General features: G+C 46.9%; 1 protein-coding gene and 1 pseudogene across 2 annotated transcripts in view; both read left to right on the top strand.

Moving 5' to 3' along the window:
* Positions 1 to 19,794, top strand: part of TMEM132C (transmembrane protein 132C) — a 369,817-nt gene that overhangs the window by 335,216 nt on the left and 14,807 nt on the right. Inside the window, exon 7 of the mRNA XM_007455455.1 lies at positions 477 to 620. Within this exon, the coding sequence (XP_007455517.1) occupies positions 477 to 620 (144 nt within the window). The remainder of the gene's footprint in view (positions 1 to 476; positions 621 to 19,794) is intronic.
* Positions 15,298 to 16,095, top strand: LOC103080681 (non-specific lipid-transfer protein pseudogene; annotated as a pseudogene). The gene has a single exon (XR_014368633.1). The product of XR_014368633.1 is annotated as a non-specific lipid-transfer protein pseudogene (transcript).

Consider the following 19,794-nt stretch of genomic DNA (forward strand, 5'->3'; position numbering starts at 1 on the left):
AACCCAAGATAATCTTTTCATCTCAAGATCCTTAGCTTAATCACAACTGCAAAGTCCCTTTTACCATGTAAGGCAACAGATGCACGGGTTCCAGAGATTAGAACATGGGCATCTTGGTTATTCAACCTACCAGAGTATCTTCCTGCTCAAACTAGCCGGTCAATTTCTGTTGCTTACAACCCAAACCTAACTGATGTGTAACTTTTACTTGCTCTCTGCAATAAAGAAAAAGAATACATATTTTTGGATTGTTGTTGTTGAAAACTAGGAAGACGATCACAAATAAACTAAAAGTAAATTGTGAAACGCTTTTGGGAAATTGTTCAAAAATGATTCCTTTGCCCAGGTCCTTAAGGTAAGTGCTGCATGTCTTGTCTAAACAAAGACAGCCTGGCACACACCTTGGAAGGCTTCCCCTAGGGTCGGAGAGAACTGAATAGCTCCCTTGACCCAGCTATGTCTGGTTCTTCCGGCAGGACACTGAGATTCTGAACACCGCCATCCTCACGGGAAAGACAGTTGCCATGCCCATCAGGGTGGTCTCCGTGGAAGAGAACAGTGCCGTGACGGATATCTCGGAGTCAGTGGAATGCAAGTCCACAGACGAGGAAGTCATCAAAGTAAGTGATTCCAGGGATTTCCCTGGTGCTCCAGTGGTTGGGACTCGGTGCTCTCACTGCTGAGGGCATGGGTTCGATCCCTGGTCGAGGAGCTAAGATCCCACAAGCCGAGAGGCATGGCCAAAAAAAGTGCAAAGTAAGTGATTCCATTAGCCATCTGGATTGAACTGGTGGAAACTTCATGGGGGCCTCCCATTCACCTAGAGAGTTTAGCCTGGTGAAATAAGGGGTTCAGCTGGTTGGTTTATGTACGCAACGCTTCCGGTGGCTTTACTAAACTTTCCCATTTCCATCTTTTAATTGGACATCATGCCAACCTAGCTGTCATCAAGAGAGCTATGGACTATGGGTCAAACCCCCAATACCTACAGTAACCAGCAGGTAATTTAAGTGAATGAAATGGTAAATCAGACAAACCCATTTCTAGAAGGGTAGCAGTAGTCAACTCCTGTCAGTTGTGGCGTGTATAAATGTGAATTTGGGATTGCTACGTCTTCAAGAGAAGCTGCAAATTTGGTAAAAGTCACCTTGTTTGTCAAAGTTGGCAACCAAAGGTAATTAAAAAAAAAAGTACGATGGGCAAAAAATAAAATATAAAATACATTGGCAGCATGGGTCTGGCCCATGGGGCAGCCGTGACTGCTCTATAGGGAAAATTATGAACTTTGGGCCAAATTCAGCCCACCACCTGCTTTATAAATAAAGTTTTATTGGAATAGGATCACTCAAATCTATTTCTTTTTTTAAAATTTTACTGAATGATTGTTTAAATTCTATAATGCTTTACAATTTTCAAAAGTTTCACACATGATTTCTTTTTTTATAAATTTATTTATTTTATTTTTGGCTGCGTTGGGTCTTCGTTGCTGCACGCGGGCTTTCTCTAGTTACGATGAGCAGAGGCTACTCTTCTTTGCGGTGCGCGGGCTTCCCATCGCAGTGGCTTCTCTTGCTGCAGAGCACGGGCTCTAGGCACGCGGGCTTCAGTAGTTGTGGCACGTGGGCTCAGTAGTTGTGGCTCGCGGGCTCAGTAGTTGTGGCTCGCCGGCTTAGTTGCTCTGCGGCATGTGGGATCTTCCTGGGCCAGGGCTCGAACCTGTGTCCTCTGAATTGGCAGGCAGATTCTTAACGACTGCACCACCAGGGAAGCCCGCGATTCCATATAGTCCCCTAATAATCCTGTTTTTCTCCCTCTACCCCTATGTCGCCCCTCCCCCTTCCCTCTCCCCACTGGTACCCACTAGTTTGTTCTCTATATCTGTGCGTCTGCTTCTTTTTCGTCATATTCACTAGTTTGTTGTATATTTTAGATTCCGCATATGAGTGGTATCACACAGTATTGGTCTCTGTCTGACTTACTTCACTTAGCATCATGCCCTCCATCCATGTTGCTGCAAATGGCAAAACTTCGTTCTTTCAAATTTATTTCCATATTGTCTGTGGCTGCTTTTGAGTAGTTTCCACAGAGAGCATATGGCCTGCAAGTCTGAAATAGTTACCATTCTGCCCTTCCAAGAAAAAGCTGGCCTAGAGAAATCCCTGCTCTGGAGACTAAGTGTCTTGAGGGAAGGACCCTAATTTTTGGTCTTTCCCACCAACATGTACCATGATCGTGTACCCACAATACTTGCTCAGAGAATAAGACAGTGAGGGTTTTTCCAAGCCAGAAATTAACCGTTTGGTCTTTCTCTATATTTTTTGAAATCAATAGGAACAAATCCATAAAAAAAACATAAACATCTGAAAGAAAGCATCCAGATAATGTTTCCCCATCCCCGCCCCCCAAATCAAGTCTGACAGATAGCAATCAGAGTCTTCTCTCTGGGGTTAAAAACAACACGTGTGCGTGGAAGAGAACCTTACAGACCGTTGAAGGGGAGGATTGGAGTGGAATAAATCCTTCTCTGCAAACTCCACCCCCAGCATGGACACATGGCAGCCAGCACCGCCAAGATTGTCCACTGCGCTTGGTGCCACGTTCACACGGTCTAAATTGTTACACCGACCTTCCAGTAGGTCGCAGTAAAGCGTCCCAACAATATCCTGTGACCGTCACTTTTTGGCTGTTGGGAGTGTCGTCTCAAAGAAGGGACTATTTTTTGTAACTAAACCGAAAGTGATTTATGGGCAGATGGTAGCCCTGAGCCCAGAGTGCTTTACGGAAGACCCAAAAAGCCTGTGGGAGGAGGGGGGCTGGAAGAGGTTCTGAACGACGCTGTCCAATGCGAGTGCACCGTGAGCCACGCCAGTAACAGGTCCTCTCGAGTCACATTCAGAAAAAGAAAAAAAACAAAACAGGTGAATCTGATTTTTTAACGGCGTGTGTTTAACCCATTATATTTAAAAGCTTATTTCAACATGTAGTCAATGTAAAAATGATTAATAGGACATTTCATACTTTTTGGCACTAAGTCTTTCCAATCAGTGTGTGTTAGAACACACCTCCATCACAGCCCCATTTCAAGTGGTCCAGAGCCACGTGTGGCTCGTGGGTGCTGCATTGGACAGCAAAGTTCTAAGCTCAGAGGCAGGATTTTGCAACCTTGCCACGTCTAATATTTTGCGCCAGCTAATTCTTTGTTATGGGGACTGTCCCACACATTGTAGGATGTTTAGAAGCATCTTTGGGTTCTTCCCAATAGATGCCCATAGCACTCCAAGTTGTGACAAACAAACATGTCTCCAGACAGTACTAAATGTCCCCTGGTAGACAAAATCACCCCCACTGAGAACCACTGCTCTGAGGGATCTCTGCTCTGCTTCTGGCTGGGATCTCTTTCCTGTGGCTTAGAAGTAACTTTGGTAGGAGGGGAAGGGGAAGAGGCACTTGGTTTGGACCAGCCGTGGTCACATACCGGGTCCTTGCTGATCATTTGCATTTATTACTGATTTGCAATCCCCCGAAGGGCCAGGACCCTTGATAAGTGTGACCCTTTGAAAGGACGCCTCTGGCGCTGATGACTTTTCTAGAGGTCCATCTTTCAGCCTACAAAAACCCAAAAACAAATTTCACTGCAGTTGTACACATAACTGTCCTGAGCTGCTCTTAAATAGGTTTGACATGGAGCCCATTACTAGTATTTCCAGGAATGTAATTAGTATCTTTAGGGAAATGAATGTATTCGAGCTAAAAACCACCCCACCCCCTGAAATGAATTCTGAGTCGATACCCCTGGCTGTTGACAAAGCAAGGGGAAGTCTCAGGTCAGCAGAAGCCAAGGAAGGATGTCTGAGCAGGCACACGGGAACCCCGTTTCCCAGGACCCAGACACAGCCTGTGGTTCGCGGTCTGGCACGGTGAATGATACTTGAAGAGCTAGTCTGGTACAGCTTAGGGTCCCCTGGTGAGAAGAGCGCGGTGGGGAATTGGCCCCTAATACGTGCCTGCCCTCCAACAGGCTCATAAGGTTTGGGATTTAGACAGGCCTGAGCTCTGGAAAGTTCTCTGAAGGCTCTGAGATTCCACCCTACGTGCAGGTTGACAAATCAACCTGTCACAATCTGCTGGCAGAAGACACGAGACTCCTGGATCAGAGTCAGAGGGCTGAAGGGCAGCCAGTGCATCTGCATCTTCCTGCATCTAAGCTCCAGTCCCCCCGCCCCCCGCCCAGGGTTTTGCCACACTGCATGTGCTGTGGTCTCTGTTCCAAAAGAGGAACCCTGGGCTTCAGGAACCCAAGTCTTTTTTAACGGGCAGTGTTAGGGACTGAATGTTTGTGTGTTCCCACAGTTCACGTGTCGAAGCTTCAATCCCCCATGTGATGGCGCTATAGGGGCAGGGCTTTGGGAGGTGATTAGGTTTAGATGAGGTCCTGAGGACGATGGGATTAGTGCACTCAGAAGAGAAGGAGACTAGAGCCTGCCCTCTCTCCGCCATGTAAGGACACCCCGCAAGAAGGCGGCTGTCTGAAAGCCAGGAAGAGGGCTTTTAGCAAGACTCGACCGTGCTGCACGTTGATCCTGGACTTCCCCACCTCCAGAACTATGAGAAATAAATGTCTGTTGTTTAGGCCGCCAGCCTGTGGTATTTTGCTGTCGCAGCCTGAGCTAAGATAGGCAGAAAGCCTGCCTCGCCTTTTCCCGGACAGAGACAGTATCTCTGCTCTATTGAGCCGGAAGCCTGCCTGCCTTTTGCTCCAGAAGGGGACTCTGTCTCTCTCTCCTGAGGCTTCTCACCATATAAACATCCTTGAAAAGGCCATTCAGACAAAGACAGTCGAGTCTCTGTTTGTAAGATGTCGAGAAACACAAGAGGATCATGTGGGCAGTTTCTTCCAGCAAGTTCTTTTTGGCTTTGCCATTTCCAAGCTATGCAGTCTTGGGCGATCCATATATTCCCTCTAGTCCTGAGTAACGTGGGGACAATCACGTACCTAATTCAGAAGGTCATTGTGAGGATTCATGAGTCTCATTTATCAAGTAAAGGACTTAACCTAGAAGCCAACACGTGGAATGGACTTAACTCTGAGTCAGGTAATCCCCTTGATGACCCTATTAGGTAAGCCAGGGGTTACAGACTGGCCGTCTACAGGTGTATTTTGTGTGGTAAGCACAGTGTTATTTAAAAATTAGAACTGGATGCAGCTTATTTCCAGTGTATGATTCAGCGACATTTTAGGAAATTTACTGAGCTGGGTAACCACCACCATGACCCAGTTTTGGAATACTTTTGTCACCCCATTTACTGTTCATCTCCATTCCCACCCCTAGCCCTGGGCAAATACGAATCTACTTTCTGTCTTTATGGGTTTGCCTTTTTGGGGGCATTTCATATAAATGGAATCATACAGTACGTGGTCTCTTACTAAAGAAGTTTGGCGATCATTTTGTACATAATCTCTTTTGACACTTTATGGATAACCATGTAGAGAGATGTAATTTTATGAGAATGGGATCATATCATACAAACTATTTTTTTTTCATCATGGGCTTTTAAAATTGGCAGATCAAATGAACTTGTGAAACAGAACAGAAATAGACTCACAGACATAGAAGACAGACTCACAGTTACCAAAGGGGGAGGGGGGAGGGATGAATTAGGAGTTTGGGATTAACAGATATGCACTACTATATATAAAATAGATAAACAAGTACCCATTGTATAGCGCAGGGAACTATATTCAATGTCATGTAGTAACCTATAATGGAAATTAATCTGAAAAAGAAGAGATTTGTATATACATGTATAATTGAATCACTTTGCTGTACACCTGAAACTAACACAACATTGTAAATCAACTATATTTCAATTAAAAATAAAGGGAAAAAAAGTTTTAATTAAATTAGCAGATCTATAGATACACACACACACACACACACACACACACACACACACACACCCTACAGCACACCTTTCCAGCCCTCAGGTAATCAGTGTTAATTACCTACCTGATCTCCTTCTATGCCTTTCTCCGTGCTCATGTGATCATAAACACAGACACATCAAGATGTGTGTGCGTGTCTGTCTATACGTAAACACACACACAGAGGGGTTTTTCTGGCCTGGTTTGTTTTGCAGAGATGAGGTACACGCATTTCTGCCTTTTCCTTCCTCTCACCTTGCGATGCTCCGTGAATACCCCCGACTGGCGGGCATTTGGGAAACGAAGCTACGTCAGTGTGAGGTGTGAAGGAACCGCAAGTGAAGAGGGCTGTGGTTTGCAGCGTGTTCGGTGTTTAGGTCAATAGGAGTAATGACGTGTGAGTGGAGAGACCTGCGAACATCAGTGTCTGTGTTGATTGACGTTCAAGGAATGAAAAAGCAACAGCCCAGAGAAGGGCAGTGATGTGCCCAACGGAAGCCCGGGAATAGTACGAGGAGGGAAGATACATAACAGGGACAAAAGCACTTGCAACATCCAAGTAACCACCGTCATAGAGTCCTTACTATACACATTCATCCACACCTGAACATGCTTGAAATATAGATGAGCCGTGCAGTCGATGGCACGGCACAGATTAGTTGGCAGAGGTTTTCTCACTTGTGGTCCACGAAGTGATGGTGTCTTAGAGTTGACAACATACAGTGTGTTCCATAACCGCCTAATGATTCATTCAACAGAGATGTATTGGCCTTTCTCTAGGTACCATTCCAGTACTGGGGACGTGGCAACAAATAGAACATGTCCCCTGCCCTCATGGAGCCTGGCACGGAGGGAACAGACAATAACAGATAAGCGTATTGCAGGTGGTGACGAGGACCACAAAGGAAATGCAACAGGTGCTGTGCGAGGGCGTGGCCTGGGCGTAAAGGGTGACTCTGGATAGGTCTCCAAGGAGGAGGCATTTGGGCCAGTTGACTATCGATGCCTGCTATTGACGGTGTATCCCTGATTTTCCCAGTGCTCTCTCCAGCCCCCCATCCTAACCAGGTTGACACTAGGGTACCGTACCCTGTACTTCCCAGGTGGCTCCTACCCTGGCCTGCAGCCCTGCCTGTGCTTTCCCCAAAGCTCCTGAGGCCACAGAGGCTAGGCACTCCCCCGGACAGGGTGGGGATGCTGAGATTTCAAATATCATTAAAGAAAGCTCATTTATTGAATTTCCGGTGCAGCCTGTCTGACCTCCAGGGCACAGTTCCAGCTAATGGATTCCGGTGCAGAGCTAAAAATAATGTATATGGGCAACCACGGGGCCCTGCTTCCCCTGCCGACCGAAGGAGTTTTGGTACTTGGAAAGCAACCTCACGTAAGCAACAGACATTCTTCCCTGTGCAATGGCTCCCCTCAGCACAAAGCTTTCTCCCTACTGAATTTACTGTTCATTCCACGGCTCTGAGTCCTTGAGAGAGCCAAGTTCTTTCATAACAGCCTGAAGTTTTTAAAGAGTCCCTGAGATTGATTCCCGCTGTGAGTAGCACTCCCTCGCCCAGTAGGAAGATGGGCAAATTCTTTCCCAAGGAGGGAAGAGAGCTGCTCATTTTTGCTTCTCATACCAGACAGGCTCTGGAAGAAACGCCAAAAGGTCTTTATCCTCAAGAGCCATTTGGTTCTAAGAATGAAAGAAAGTCAAGGACAGCAAAGGAGCCCCGGGCATCAGGCTAGGCTGAGTGACACTGCCCAGTTGTGCCCCAGTTCTGGGCTGGGGGTCTCCAGTGTAAAGCAAGGAAGTTCCTTCCATGACAGTTCCTTCTAGCGCCAAAATTCCCTCCAGCAGTTGAAATAGCATGTCTAAGAGCTTGCACTCTGCCACAGACAAGTTCTTCAAGCCTCAGTTTATTCATCTGCAAAATGGGTAATACTCATACCAACCTCGTAAGATTGTTGCGAGTTTTAACATAGTTATAAAAGTAAGGCATGTAGGATGATGCATTCGGTTAGCTCTTCTTACTGACCAGGTAGACCTAGAGCCGGTGTTCTCTCCCTGGGGTGATCGTATCTCTGCCAGGGGACATTTGGCAATGTTTGGAGACATTTGTGGTTGTCACCCTCAGAGAGAGGGTGAGACTGGCCACACATGGCTACCATGTTGGACAGCGCACAGGTAGGGCATTGGATGCACAGGTGTAGGACATTTCCATCATCACAGACGTTCTTTGGGAAGCAAAGACCTGGAGCCTGCAACTGGTAGGAACTAAGCCACGCATTCGTCCCTAGGTTGATAGGCGGAAATTAATGCTTGGGACTGGCCAAGAAAGAGCAGGTGGTTCTGACCCTCTGTCTTAAGCTCCCAAGAATACTGTGCTCTAATAAAAGACTTTTGCAAAAGATAAGACCGTTTATTTACGAGTCAGATTTCACTTGAGCCAAGGGAAGTCCATCTGGATTTGTTTAACTGAGAACAGAGGGTTTGAAGCCCCGGGGATCCTGCAGCTGGGCGTGGATGGCTCTTGCATTGAAGAAAAGTTTCTGGCCAGCTCCATGTAGCACAGGGTAGAGAAGTCCAGCCTGGAATTGTGTATCTGGTTGGCCTTGGGACAGATTTCGATCTGGAAAACAGTTCTCCTGTGCCAGCTTTTTCTCCTGCCAGATATTAACATTTCTGCCCTGCTTTGACCTCTCACCTGAAATCCATCTGAGAACAAGGATTTGGTCTCAGGCAATATCATATGCCAACCTCCCGATGGTTCATCATGTCTTTATCAAGGATGATGCGGTTGTTGAATGATTAAGACTCTCAAATTGGCTTAAGAAGTGAGGGGAGAAACTGTCTTATTATTTAAATGTCTAGGGCACAGGTGGATTCAGAAATCAATTTCTCTGCCCCTCTAAGCTCTGCCTTTGACTCTTTGTATGTGGTCCCCAGAGGCCTTACGTCCACAGCTTCCCAGAAATGAGATGGTGCTTTCACTCCATCCGAAATCCTTGGACTTCCTGTTACTGGGCTGGACAGTGTCCTGTGACCGTTCCTGGACCAATCCCCGTGGCCGGGGGCAGTGTGATGTTATGAGTGCACCCCACTGTGTAGCTGAAGTCAAGTCCATTGAAGCACAGGGACTGAGCATGAGAATCTGGGGAGATTCCCCTCAAAACACCTAAAAACTGTAACTGGAAATAAGATGAGTGGGTGTTGGGGAGCAAAAGTAACAAATATCCACTGTATCTGAGCTGGAATTCAGTTACGTTATTCCCAGTTTACTCTCACTCTCCTTTCTGCGAGCTCTCAGAGGATTAAAAATCACCACATGCAGTGTCAGCCTAGTGACAGCTGTACCTTCTTACCTGTCTCCGCTTGTCCTCCTTGCTGAGACACTGATGGGGAGGGATGCATACAGGTGGGTCTGGGCTGGTGCAGCAGAGCTTTTGCCTCTTCTATCTGAGAGCATGATTTTGGTTAACAGACAACGTGCCTCAAACTGAATTAAGCAAAAAAAGGGAGGGTTGTTTTTGGCTTCTATTTCTGTACAGTGAGCAATTCTGGCTTCAGGAATGGCTGCATCCAGGAGCTCACATGAAGTTATCAGTCGGTATTTTATTTCTGGCTCTCTTTCTCTTGGTTCAGCATCCTCTGTGCCCACTGACATCTCAGACTAGTCGTACTGTCCCAAGGCGGCTACAGGCGGCTACAAAACCACCTCTTTACATGGAGCATTCCAGCAGAAAAGACCAAGTATCTTTTGTCTCACCTGAAAAACTCCTGAGATTCCCTCCAGTTGTACCAGCTTAAGTCACGTGCTCACCCCTGAGCCAACCACTGTGACCAGAGGAATGTGAAGCTCTGATTGGCTTAGATCGTCGTCACATGGCCCTGCTTTGGAGCCTGGAGGCCGAGATTCATCCAAAACTCCGGACTGATGTGAGGAAGGAGAGGATATCCCCAGATGCAACTAGGGCTCTGGGGCCGCAGGGAAGAGGACCGGGTGCCTGGGGTGGAGGCTTCTCCCTTCCCACCCCAGGGCCTTTTGCTCTCTACTACCCACCCTGTCCCCGTCCCCCTGTCCCAGGGCCTTTCTTCCATTTCTTAACTTGGCCCAGGTTAGAGAAGAGCCCTACTCCTGCCCCAGCCAGGAGCAGGTTTCCTTTGGTGCCATTAGCCAAAGCAGTGACTTACTCTGACGGAGGCAAAGGACGAAAAGAAGTGGACGAGCCCGAGATCTCCCAGCCAGACTCTGCCCTGAGCTCCCCCCAGAGGAGAGAGGTCCTGTGATCTGCCAAGGGCGGCCCAAGAGGGAGGGGATGTGTGTATGCGTGTGGCTGAGTCACTTCGCTGCGCGGCAGAAACTAACACCACGCTATAAAGCAACTATAATCCAATAAAAAATAATAAAATACAATGACAAATTACTCAGCAAAAAGCACTAGGATAATTGACAAACTGACACCTTAGTGTGTGAGTGATTCCAAATCAGAAAAGGAGAATGAAGCGAGAAAAATACCTGACACGTAACAATGTAACACACTTACTCCAAAACCCAAACTCATTAGCCTTCCAGCTTCATCAGATCCCCTGAGCTCTCGAGGGAAGACAGGTGTGGTCACGGCCAGCAGTTCTCATCCTGGGGCTCCAGCGACATCCCTCCCCAGACTCCCATATTGACCCACGTAGCTGGATCATTCCTGTCCTTGCTGCCTGGTTTCCTCTATAATTAAGCCCTTTTCCTCCTCACTCCAGTGTTCAAGTTGGGGCTGCTGCTTTTGAAATAAGGCTTCCGTCTTGTGGGGAAGCTCTTACGAGGCTGGAGTTTCAAAGACAAGCTGTGAGGCACCTAGTCCCCTCGGCAGGACAGCTCCAGGCCTTGTGTCCTGGGTCCCAGGACGTCAGGATCTCAAGTGACGTCTCTAGGGAGAAAGCCAGGCTGATGGTGCAGCGGGTGGTCCAGGGCACAAGCTACTGGAGAGAGCTGTGCAAACACAGGAGGGGCGGAGCTGTTTAAGGCTGTCATTCTGGAAGCTTCAACCCCATTCTCCTCTTCAAGACAGAAAAAAATCAAAGCCCCTTGTCTACACACTTCTAGGGGCTAATATGTTCCACTTGCCCAGCCCTCCAGAGATTCCCTGTCTGCCTGCTGTGCACCAGGCACTGGGCTAATTCCTGTATTTGCGGGTTTTCCAATGTAATTCTCCTGTAAGAGCAAATCTGGGGTGTGCTCTTCACTCCCTGCCCGACACACCCCAGCCGGCTTCTCTGACCTTGTATCTGCCAACCTTCCTCCTGCTTCTATAGCAGGTCAAAATATGCCTACGTTAGGGTCTTTGCATAGTATAAGAGAGCAGTAAAGGATCAGGGCTCACTGTACTGGATGCTTGAAATTTGCGAAGGGGATAGATTCTAAATTAAATCTTCTCAACACCTACACACAGACAATGGTAACTGTGTCAGGAGATGGATAAGTTGTTTAGCTGGATTGTGGTGATCTTTTCACAGTAGATACATGTATCAAAACATCAAGTTGTGCATCTTAAATAGATACACTTTGATATGTCAAAGATATCTCAATAAAGGTGTTTTTAAAAAATCAAAGAAAGATTTTTTTTCTTCCAAAAAACTATGTTGCGTCTAATTTTCCTTTCAGCAGTATGTGCCGAGGTGATGCAGATGAGGCCCTGATCTCCTACAAGTTATTGGGCATAATTATATGAGACAAACTTTTAAAAAGAGAAGGAGAGAAAGACAGTTTAATAAAATTCTTGTCTATTAGTATCTGGGAATTGCAAGAAGTCACAGAGAGAAAGAAGGCTTGATCACAGACCTCAAGAACTTTCTTTTTAATTCCAAAATGAAAGAACTGAAATAACTTTCCACCAATTAAATTGGCAAAGTTTTTTTTAAAGGGAACGTTTCTGGAGCTAGAGAACTGCTTTCAGATCCAAGTCCAGTCCAACTGGCTGTGTGAGCTTGGACAGGTTAGCCAACCTCTCTGGGCCTCAGTTCCCCCCCACCCCGCCCCCGTAAAATGGTTTAGTGAAGACAAAAGGAGCAGTACCTGTGTCCTCTTAGCACAGAATCTGGCATACATCAGGCACTTAATAAATACTAGATAAGAACATCTTCCTGGAAATTTCTTCCCCCCAAATATCTCAGGGCCGCCACCTTCCTGATAGTAGGATCTGTCTAGACATCACTTCCCCTCCTTGTTCCCTTATTTTATTTTTCTCATGGCATTTATTGCCCGCATTTGCCTTATTGTTGATCTGTTACCATCTATCCCCACACTCCCCGAAATGGAACTTCCTTAACGAAGTCTCCTTATCACTCACTTCTGCATCTCCGGTGCCTAGAAAAACACCTGGTGCATAATAGCAATGCAGGAAGTATTTATAGAAAGAAGGAATCCTTGTTTGCTGGATGAGGAATAGTGAGGGGTCAGCCATGACTCAAATGCAAGCCTGGCCACACATGTGGAGCCTCCAGCGAGGAAATCCGCTTTCCTCTGGGCCTGACCACCCTGGCGAGGGTCCTGCTGTCCAATTGACCCTCATGGGCCAGACCCCCGCATCTGACCGGGAGCGTCACCAGCTCCCGGGTGGACCAGAGCCCTGAGCTGAGAACCACTCGGCATCTCCAAGTCCTGGCAGCGTTTTGCATTGTCAGCTGGATAAAGTGTGATTTATCACAGAACAGATTTCTGTTTGGCCATCTGTAGGTGAGAGGCAGGAAGCAAAGAGGAGGAAAGCAGAGGCATCATCTCAGAAATACAGCTTAGCCCTGCCTTTCCTACCCTTTTCCTTTTCTTCTTTTCCAGAGATGTCCGAAAAGTAGCTGTCAGACACTTTAGTAGTGAAGGAACTGCTGAAATGGCAGCAGATCTCCTGCAAACGTAAAACTTCCTCTGTGGCAGCTGAGTGGGGAGTGCAAATTGTGGGTGAGATGCTACATAAGACAGAAGTTCTTTGGGAGAACAGGACACAGAGAAAGGAAAGCGTTCTCCCAGCCCAAAGCTGGGGCCAGGCGGAAGTCACCGCCCCTGGATGAGAAGCTCTGACTCGGAGAATTCCCGAAACCGCGGGCCCTTCCTGAACCTGGGAGCAGGGCTCTCCCAGTCCTGCTTTCCTCCCAGCCCTGCCGTGTCCTCCCCACTGCCTAAGGAGGAGAGAAAGGAGGTAGGATAAAGGGGGAATGGAGTGGGGAGGACAGGAGAGGGAATATAAGACCTCCTGAGAGGTACAGGCAGCGTCCTCTTCACCCCAGCTCTTAGCAGAATAACTCGGTCAGCTCTGCTGTGTAACAAGTGACCCCAACATTCAGTTGTTGAAGGCGATGATCATGTCCTCTTGCTTATGCGTTTGCGGGTCGTCTGGTGGTCTGTGGGCCTGGCTGGGGAGGACCCCCCCCCTTCCCTGCAGGTCGGGCTATGATCTGTCCAGGTGCCTCATTCCAGGGCGGGGCTGAGAGGTCTCAGCTACTTCAAGTTCCTCTGGTGGCAATTCACAAGGGCTGGCAGAAATACACAACAGCTCTTGAGTCTGAGCTTGGAGAGAGGTTGGTCGTCACCTTTCTCTGCATTCTCTTGGCCACAGCTAGTCACATGGCCCAGTTTGCCATCAATAGGAACTAGAGTCATTCTCCCACCGTAGAAGGAAAGGGATAAGAATCAAAGCCAACAACTCAATTAGCACCGAACCAGTGGGCACCATGGTTAAGAGCAGAGCTCTGGGGTCGATGGTGTTTAAGTTCTGACTCACTGACTGTGTGACCTGTGGCAAGTTACATCACCTCTCTGTCTTTTGTTTCCTCATTTGAAATAATGGATGTGATTGTTAAAATGTAGCCCTGTCCCATGTTCATGGTGAGGATTCAGTGGATGATTCACGTTACCTCTTAGAATGGTTCCTGCTTTACTGCAAGCCCTCAGAGAACATTTGGTCACTGTTATAAAACATGCAGTCACCACTGAGAGTCCATCTCCTCGTGTATGTTCCCATGTGTGAGCGGTGGGCGGGTGTCAGGTGCAACGTGGGAGGAGCAGCCCTGAGTGTCCCCTGAGGGAGGAAGTGGGGAGCCAGGCACCTGAGCGCCTTTTCCCCACCAGGGGCACATGCCCTGGTTGCCTTGGCAACACTCTGCTCTGGGGATGTTGAAATGGTTTCTGGCCATTTAATTCTCCATTGAGAGAACCTCCTGTTGTTCACCAGTAGTTTGCATGAAGAAATAGTCTGCCAAACAGTCTCCCGGGGCACGGTCGGCAGCCTGCCCCAGCGAGGAATGCTCAGCCTGGCTCTTGGTGGGCGGAGGGTTCACACTTGGCATACTGCCAGTGGGGACGTTGTGCAAAAGTTAAAATTAAGAGAATAATAGCAAAATAAGTAAATACATTTGGGCAGTTAGCTGTCACGGGTGGTGAGATGGGGAAAGATGGGAGAAAGCAGGACAGAAGGGGAGGGAGCCTGCTGCGGGGTATGGGCACCTTTGAGGCTGGCTTTCAATACCTCTGAGGACAGCTGCAGCCCACTGCCCCTCCCAGCAGCACCCCCCAGACTCCCCAGTCTGGTCTATGAGACCAGCAAGACATCACGGTAGAAAACTCAAACGCTTTCAGGGTTCAGGCTGCTAACAAAATTGAATGCAATGGTTTTCCAATGCTGGTAACTAGTTTGCTGTTTTAAAAACACCATGCAGGTCAAATGTGACCCACAAGCTCTGATTCATTCATTCATTCATTCATTCATTCCTTTTTCAACATATATTTCATGAGCACCTGTTATGTGCCAGGGGCCATTTCAGGCACTAGGGGTTACAAAAGTGAACAAAACAGACAAAAATCCCTGTCATCCTAGGACTTTACGTTCTGGTGAGCGAAGACAAATAAAAACCAAAATAAATAGGCAAAATGTATAGTGTATGAGATGGCAATAAGTGATAGAGAAAAATCAAGCAAAGAAGAGAGGGTCAGGTGTCTTGGAAGAGTTGCAATTTTACATTAAAATGTCTGAGAAAGGATCTCTGAGAATTTACAGACCTTTCCCAACCGCGGCACTGTCGACTGACTCTATTTGTGGGGCTGTCCTGTAGGATAGTGTAGGGTGTTGAGCAAGCACCCTTTGCCTCTGCCCTTAGATGCCAGTTGCCCATCTTCAAATTGTGACAACCTCCTTCCCTAGTTGTGACAACCAAAAAGATCTCCAAAGATTGTCCGGTGTCCCCTGGAGGACGCAGTGGTCCCAGTTGAGAATCATTAGATTAAAGACCTAAAGGAAACAAGACAGGGATGTCCACTCTCGCCACTTTTGTTCAACATAGTTTTGGAAGTCCTAGGCACAGCAATCAGAGGAGAAAAAGAAATAAAAGGAATCCAGCTCTGCAGCATAATTTAAGCATCGGGGGAGCTGTAGTTGTCACGCTGTACAAGATGGGTTTTCCTGAAGCTGCCGGTTCCTTTAGAACTCATCAAAATGAGGCTGCTCCAACCAGCTCTGCAGCTGATGGATTTAAGGCAAATCTAGCCTTTAAGGAGATTGAGAAGAAGCTTGAAGAGGAAGGAGAGCAGTTGGTGAAGAAAATCGGTGGTATTTCTGCCTTCAAGGTGAAGGATGGCCCTGGGGGGAAAGAAGCCACCTGGGCGGTGGACGTGAAGAATGGTAAAGGACCGGTGCTCCCTAACTCAGATAAGAAGGCCGACTGCACAATTACAGTGGCTGACTCGGACTTACTGGCTTTGATGACGGGTCAAATGAATCCTCAGTCGTCCTTCTTTCAAGGCAAATTGAAAATCACTGGCAACATGGGTCTGGCTGCGAAGTTACAAAATCGTCAGCTTCAGCCAGGCAAAGCTAAGCTGTGAAGAACTCCCTTTGCCTACCTTTGAGAATCAAGATGAGATGTATAGATATATATCCATATATTTCATTGTCGGAACTTAGATTGAAACTACACATTGGCAAATAGCATGAGATTTGTTTTTAAAGGGGTGTGACCAATCCTGTTTTTCCTAAGCTCTGGGTGAATAGGACCTGATGATGTACTCTACTGCTTTGCTGAATTGCGTACAACTGTGCCTTATGAAGTTAATATGGTAATTATGGTTTGGGGTAAAATTGAGTTTTAGAATAAAATTAGGAATAGCAAAATCCCCAAACTGTGTAAACAAAAGCTCTTATTTTACTTAGTTTTCCTTGGGAGAAACTAGGGAAGAAACAGAACACCAGGAGCTGGCCAGTAATTAGTGTTGTGCACTTAATGACCTTAATCTCTTTTCCACTGATAATTTTTTAAATTCTGTACTGGGATGTTTTTTTAAAAAAAAAACAAAAACAAAGTTTTGCATTTCATGCCATCAAAACGGTATTTTCTTCCCAAATCCAAGAAATATGATCAAGGCTTGGGAGAAAAAAATCTATAGCTGAACACAGGCCTATTTTTTTGTTTTGTTTTGTTTTGTTTTGTTTTTTGCGGTACGCGGGCCCCTCACTGCTGTGGCCTCTCCCGTTGCGGAGCACAGGCTCCGGACGCGCAGGCTCAGCGGCCACGGCTCACGGGCCCAGCCGCTCCGCGGCACGTGGGATCTTCCCGGACCGGGGCTCGAACCCGTGTCCCCCGCATCGACAGGCGGACTCTCAACCACTGCGCCTCCAGGGAAGCCCGGGCCTATTTTTTAAAACAAAAATATTTTTTAAGTGAGGTTTCCTTCTTGAAAAAATATCAATGTATTAGAATCATAAAACACTGTTGTTAAAAATAATTGAACAAAGTTTGCTTTGAGATGCACAGTTTTCACATTATCATCTCATATTAATTAAATTTGTAAAGCTCTCCTTCCTTTGTTATAATTTTCCTTTTTCATATGTTTAGTTTAACTAGCCACATTTAATTTACCTTCCTAGTCTTTTTTTCTTTAATTCAACTTAAAGGAATATTACTTTTTATTCCTTTTTTTTTTTTTAAGGTAAATTTCATGTCAGACTTTGGCATGTGATGTGTTTTTCCTACTTTTGCCTTCCTAGTTTTTCTAATGCTGAAGTTATTTCTAGTAACTCGGTAAGATATGGAGTAAAATCATGTTTTTGGAAGAATGTTTAATAGAAAATTAAAATAGCTCTTCCTCAAAAAAAAAAAAAAAAAAAAGAATCCGAATTGGAAAAGAAGTAAAACTGTCACTGTTTGCAGACGGCCTGATACTGTTCATAGAAAACTCTACAGACACTACCGGAAAACTACTGGAGCTCATCGATGAATTCAGTGAGGTTGCAGGATACAAAATTAATGCACAGAAATCTGTTGCATTTCTATACACTAACAACAAAGGAACTTATATACAAAACAGAAATAGACCCACAGACATGGAAAACAAACTTATGGTTGCCAAAGGGGAAGGGCAGGGGGGAGAGAGATAAATTAGGAGTTTGGGATGAACAGATATTCACTACTATATATAAAATAGATGACCAAGAAGGACCTACGATACTCAATATTTTGTAATAACCTATAAGGGAAAAGAATCTGGAAAAGAGCGTATGTATATAACTGAATCACTTTGCCACACCCCGAAACTAACACAACATTGGAAATCAACTATTCTTCAAATAAAAAAAAAAGCCCTAAAGGAGATGCGGAGCAAATCATGCAGACGCCTAGGGAGGATGCTTCAGATAGAGAGTAAGCAAGTGCAAAGGCCCTGCGGCAGGAGCACGTCTGGTGTGTTCAAGGACCAGGCAGGGGCAGAGTGAGCAAGGCGAGGATTAGTGGGAGACACACCTAGGAGAGACGCCAAGGGCCACATCAGGGAGGAGCTTGGACTCATTCAAGGGTTTTTCCTGAGTTTAAAAGGTGGCCACAATTCACAAAAATTTTTAAACACTAGTCCCAGATTAAGAAGCTGGGAAATGGGGGACTTCCCTGGCGGTCCAGTGGTTAAGACTCCAAGCTTCCAATGCAGGGGGTGCTGCTTTGATCCTTGGTCAGGGAGCTAAGATCCCACACGCCTCGCGGTGTTCGCCCCCCCTAAAAAAAGAAGATGGGAAATGTTAGAGAAGAGGTCTCTGTGCTGGATATGCTGTTTGTCCCTCCAGACCCCTCTGCCCTTCTCCCACCCTGCTCTGGGAGGTTAACCTTTGTAGATTACATCCCAGTCATCCTCAGGGTTCCCACGAGGCTGGAGGCAGGGGGAGGCACCCGCAGGCACTGGAGGGTGGGGAAACTGAGGTCGGTCTGTTTTATTCCTCTGGGCGCCTTGCAGCACGGTTGTGAGTTGACATTGGCTGCATTTTCTGCCAAGGTGGGCAGGCCTCTCGAGCAGGGACAGTGCCCAACTGGGCACAGACACCAGCCCTTTAAGGGCCCACCCTAGGCTGGTATCACCTCATTTTTAGCTAATTACATCTGCAGAGACCCTATTTCCAAATCAGGTCCTACTCGGAGGTCCTGGATTTTGGAGAATGCTATTCAATGCACTACCCTGACCTCTGTCTCTGCTGGGCTTTGCCATCTCTTGCTGGTTTCCTTCAACCCTACCCACACCTTTGTAGAGAGTCCCTCTGTTAAACTCTCCTAAGTTCCAGGTAGCATGTACTATCTGTTCCCTGACGAGATGTGCAATGTTCCGGCCTGTCTGAGTGGGCTGCTTTGGGAATGGGCCAAGAGAGCGAGGGCCAGGGCAACTGGCGGAAAGGACCTGAGCTGGTCCACATCAGAGTCAGTGGCCAGTGGCCTCTCTCGGGGCCCCTTTCCCTGGTCCCCCAGCCCACAGGAATGGAAAAGACCCCAAGACTCACATGGCAGGAAGGGCGATTTCCAAGGCCACAATCTCAGGATATTATCTGTTAAGACAACACAACTGAAACAGTCTGATCAAATCCTGCGCTGACTGTCATAAACCGGTTCTATGCTTCACCCCTATTCTCCACCTTGGGCAAGCTGCAACCTCAGTGAGCCTCAGTTTTCTCATCTCTAAAATGGGATCCTGATGGCTGTCCAGAGCTCCAGAAAGGACCGAGGGTGAGAATGATGGGGAAAGCACATGGCAGATGTAAAAGCAGGCATCAGGACAGTGTAAGAGCATTTGATAGTTTATGTTAACAGGGCAGGTACACACACTCTGGTGTACAAGAAATGTAAGTCGTTTTTCTGTATTTGAACTTAATTTCTACTCTCAACCCCTAGCCTCCGAAGAGGCAAAACCTATTAGAGCTAGATTTCTGAGCATATTAAGTTGGAAATGCTAATTAGAGAGCCAAGTAGAGATGGTGAGTAAGCACTTTTTATCTGGAGGTCGGATGTGGGGAGTTATTAGCACAGAGATGGTATTTAAAGCATCAGAGCTAAGTGATTACAGTAATGAAAGGAGTATATACGGACTGAATGTTTGTGTGACACCCCGCAAATACCTATGTTGAGATTTTAAACCCCAGTGTGATGGTGTTCGGAGGCAGGGGTTTAGGGAGGTGATTAGGCCACAAGGGCGGAGCTTTCATGAATAAATTAGTGCTTTTATAAGAAGCTCCAGAGGGCTCCCTCACCCCTTCCACCAAGTGAGGACACAGAGAGAAGACAGCCATCTATGAGGCAGGAATGGGCCCTCACCAGACACAGACTCTGCCGGCACCTTCACATTGGACTTCCCAGCCTCCAGACTGTGAGAAATAAATGACTGTGGTTTAAGCCCCCGGCCCCGTCTCTGGGTGTTCTGTTATTGCAGCCCCAAAGGGCTAAGACAGGATATTTAAGCTGCCATGGAAACACAGAAGAAGGGGCAATTGCATTATTTCAAGGAGTGAGTCTCTAATTGTGGTCCCCAGACCTGAAGCATCAGTGTCTCCCAGGAACTTGTTAGAGGTGCAAATATCGCCCCCCCCCCCCCCCCCCC

Source organism: Lipotes vexillifer, unplaced genomic scaffold, assembly GCF_000442215.2.
Source record: "Lipotes vexillifer unplaced genomic scaffold, Lipotes_vexillifer_v1.1 scaffold671, whole genome shotgun sequence".
Lineage (NCBI taxonomy): Eukaryota > Metazoa > Chordata > Mammalia > Artiodactyla > Lipotidae > Lipotes > Lipotes vexillifer.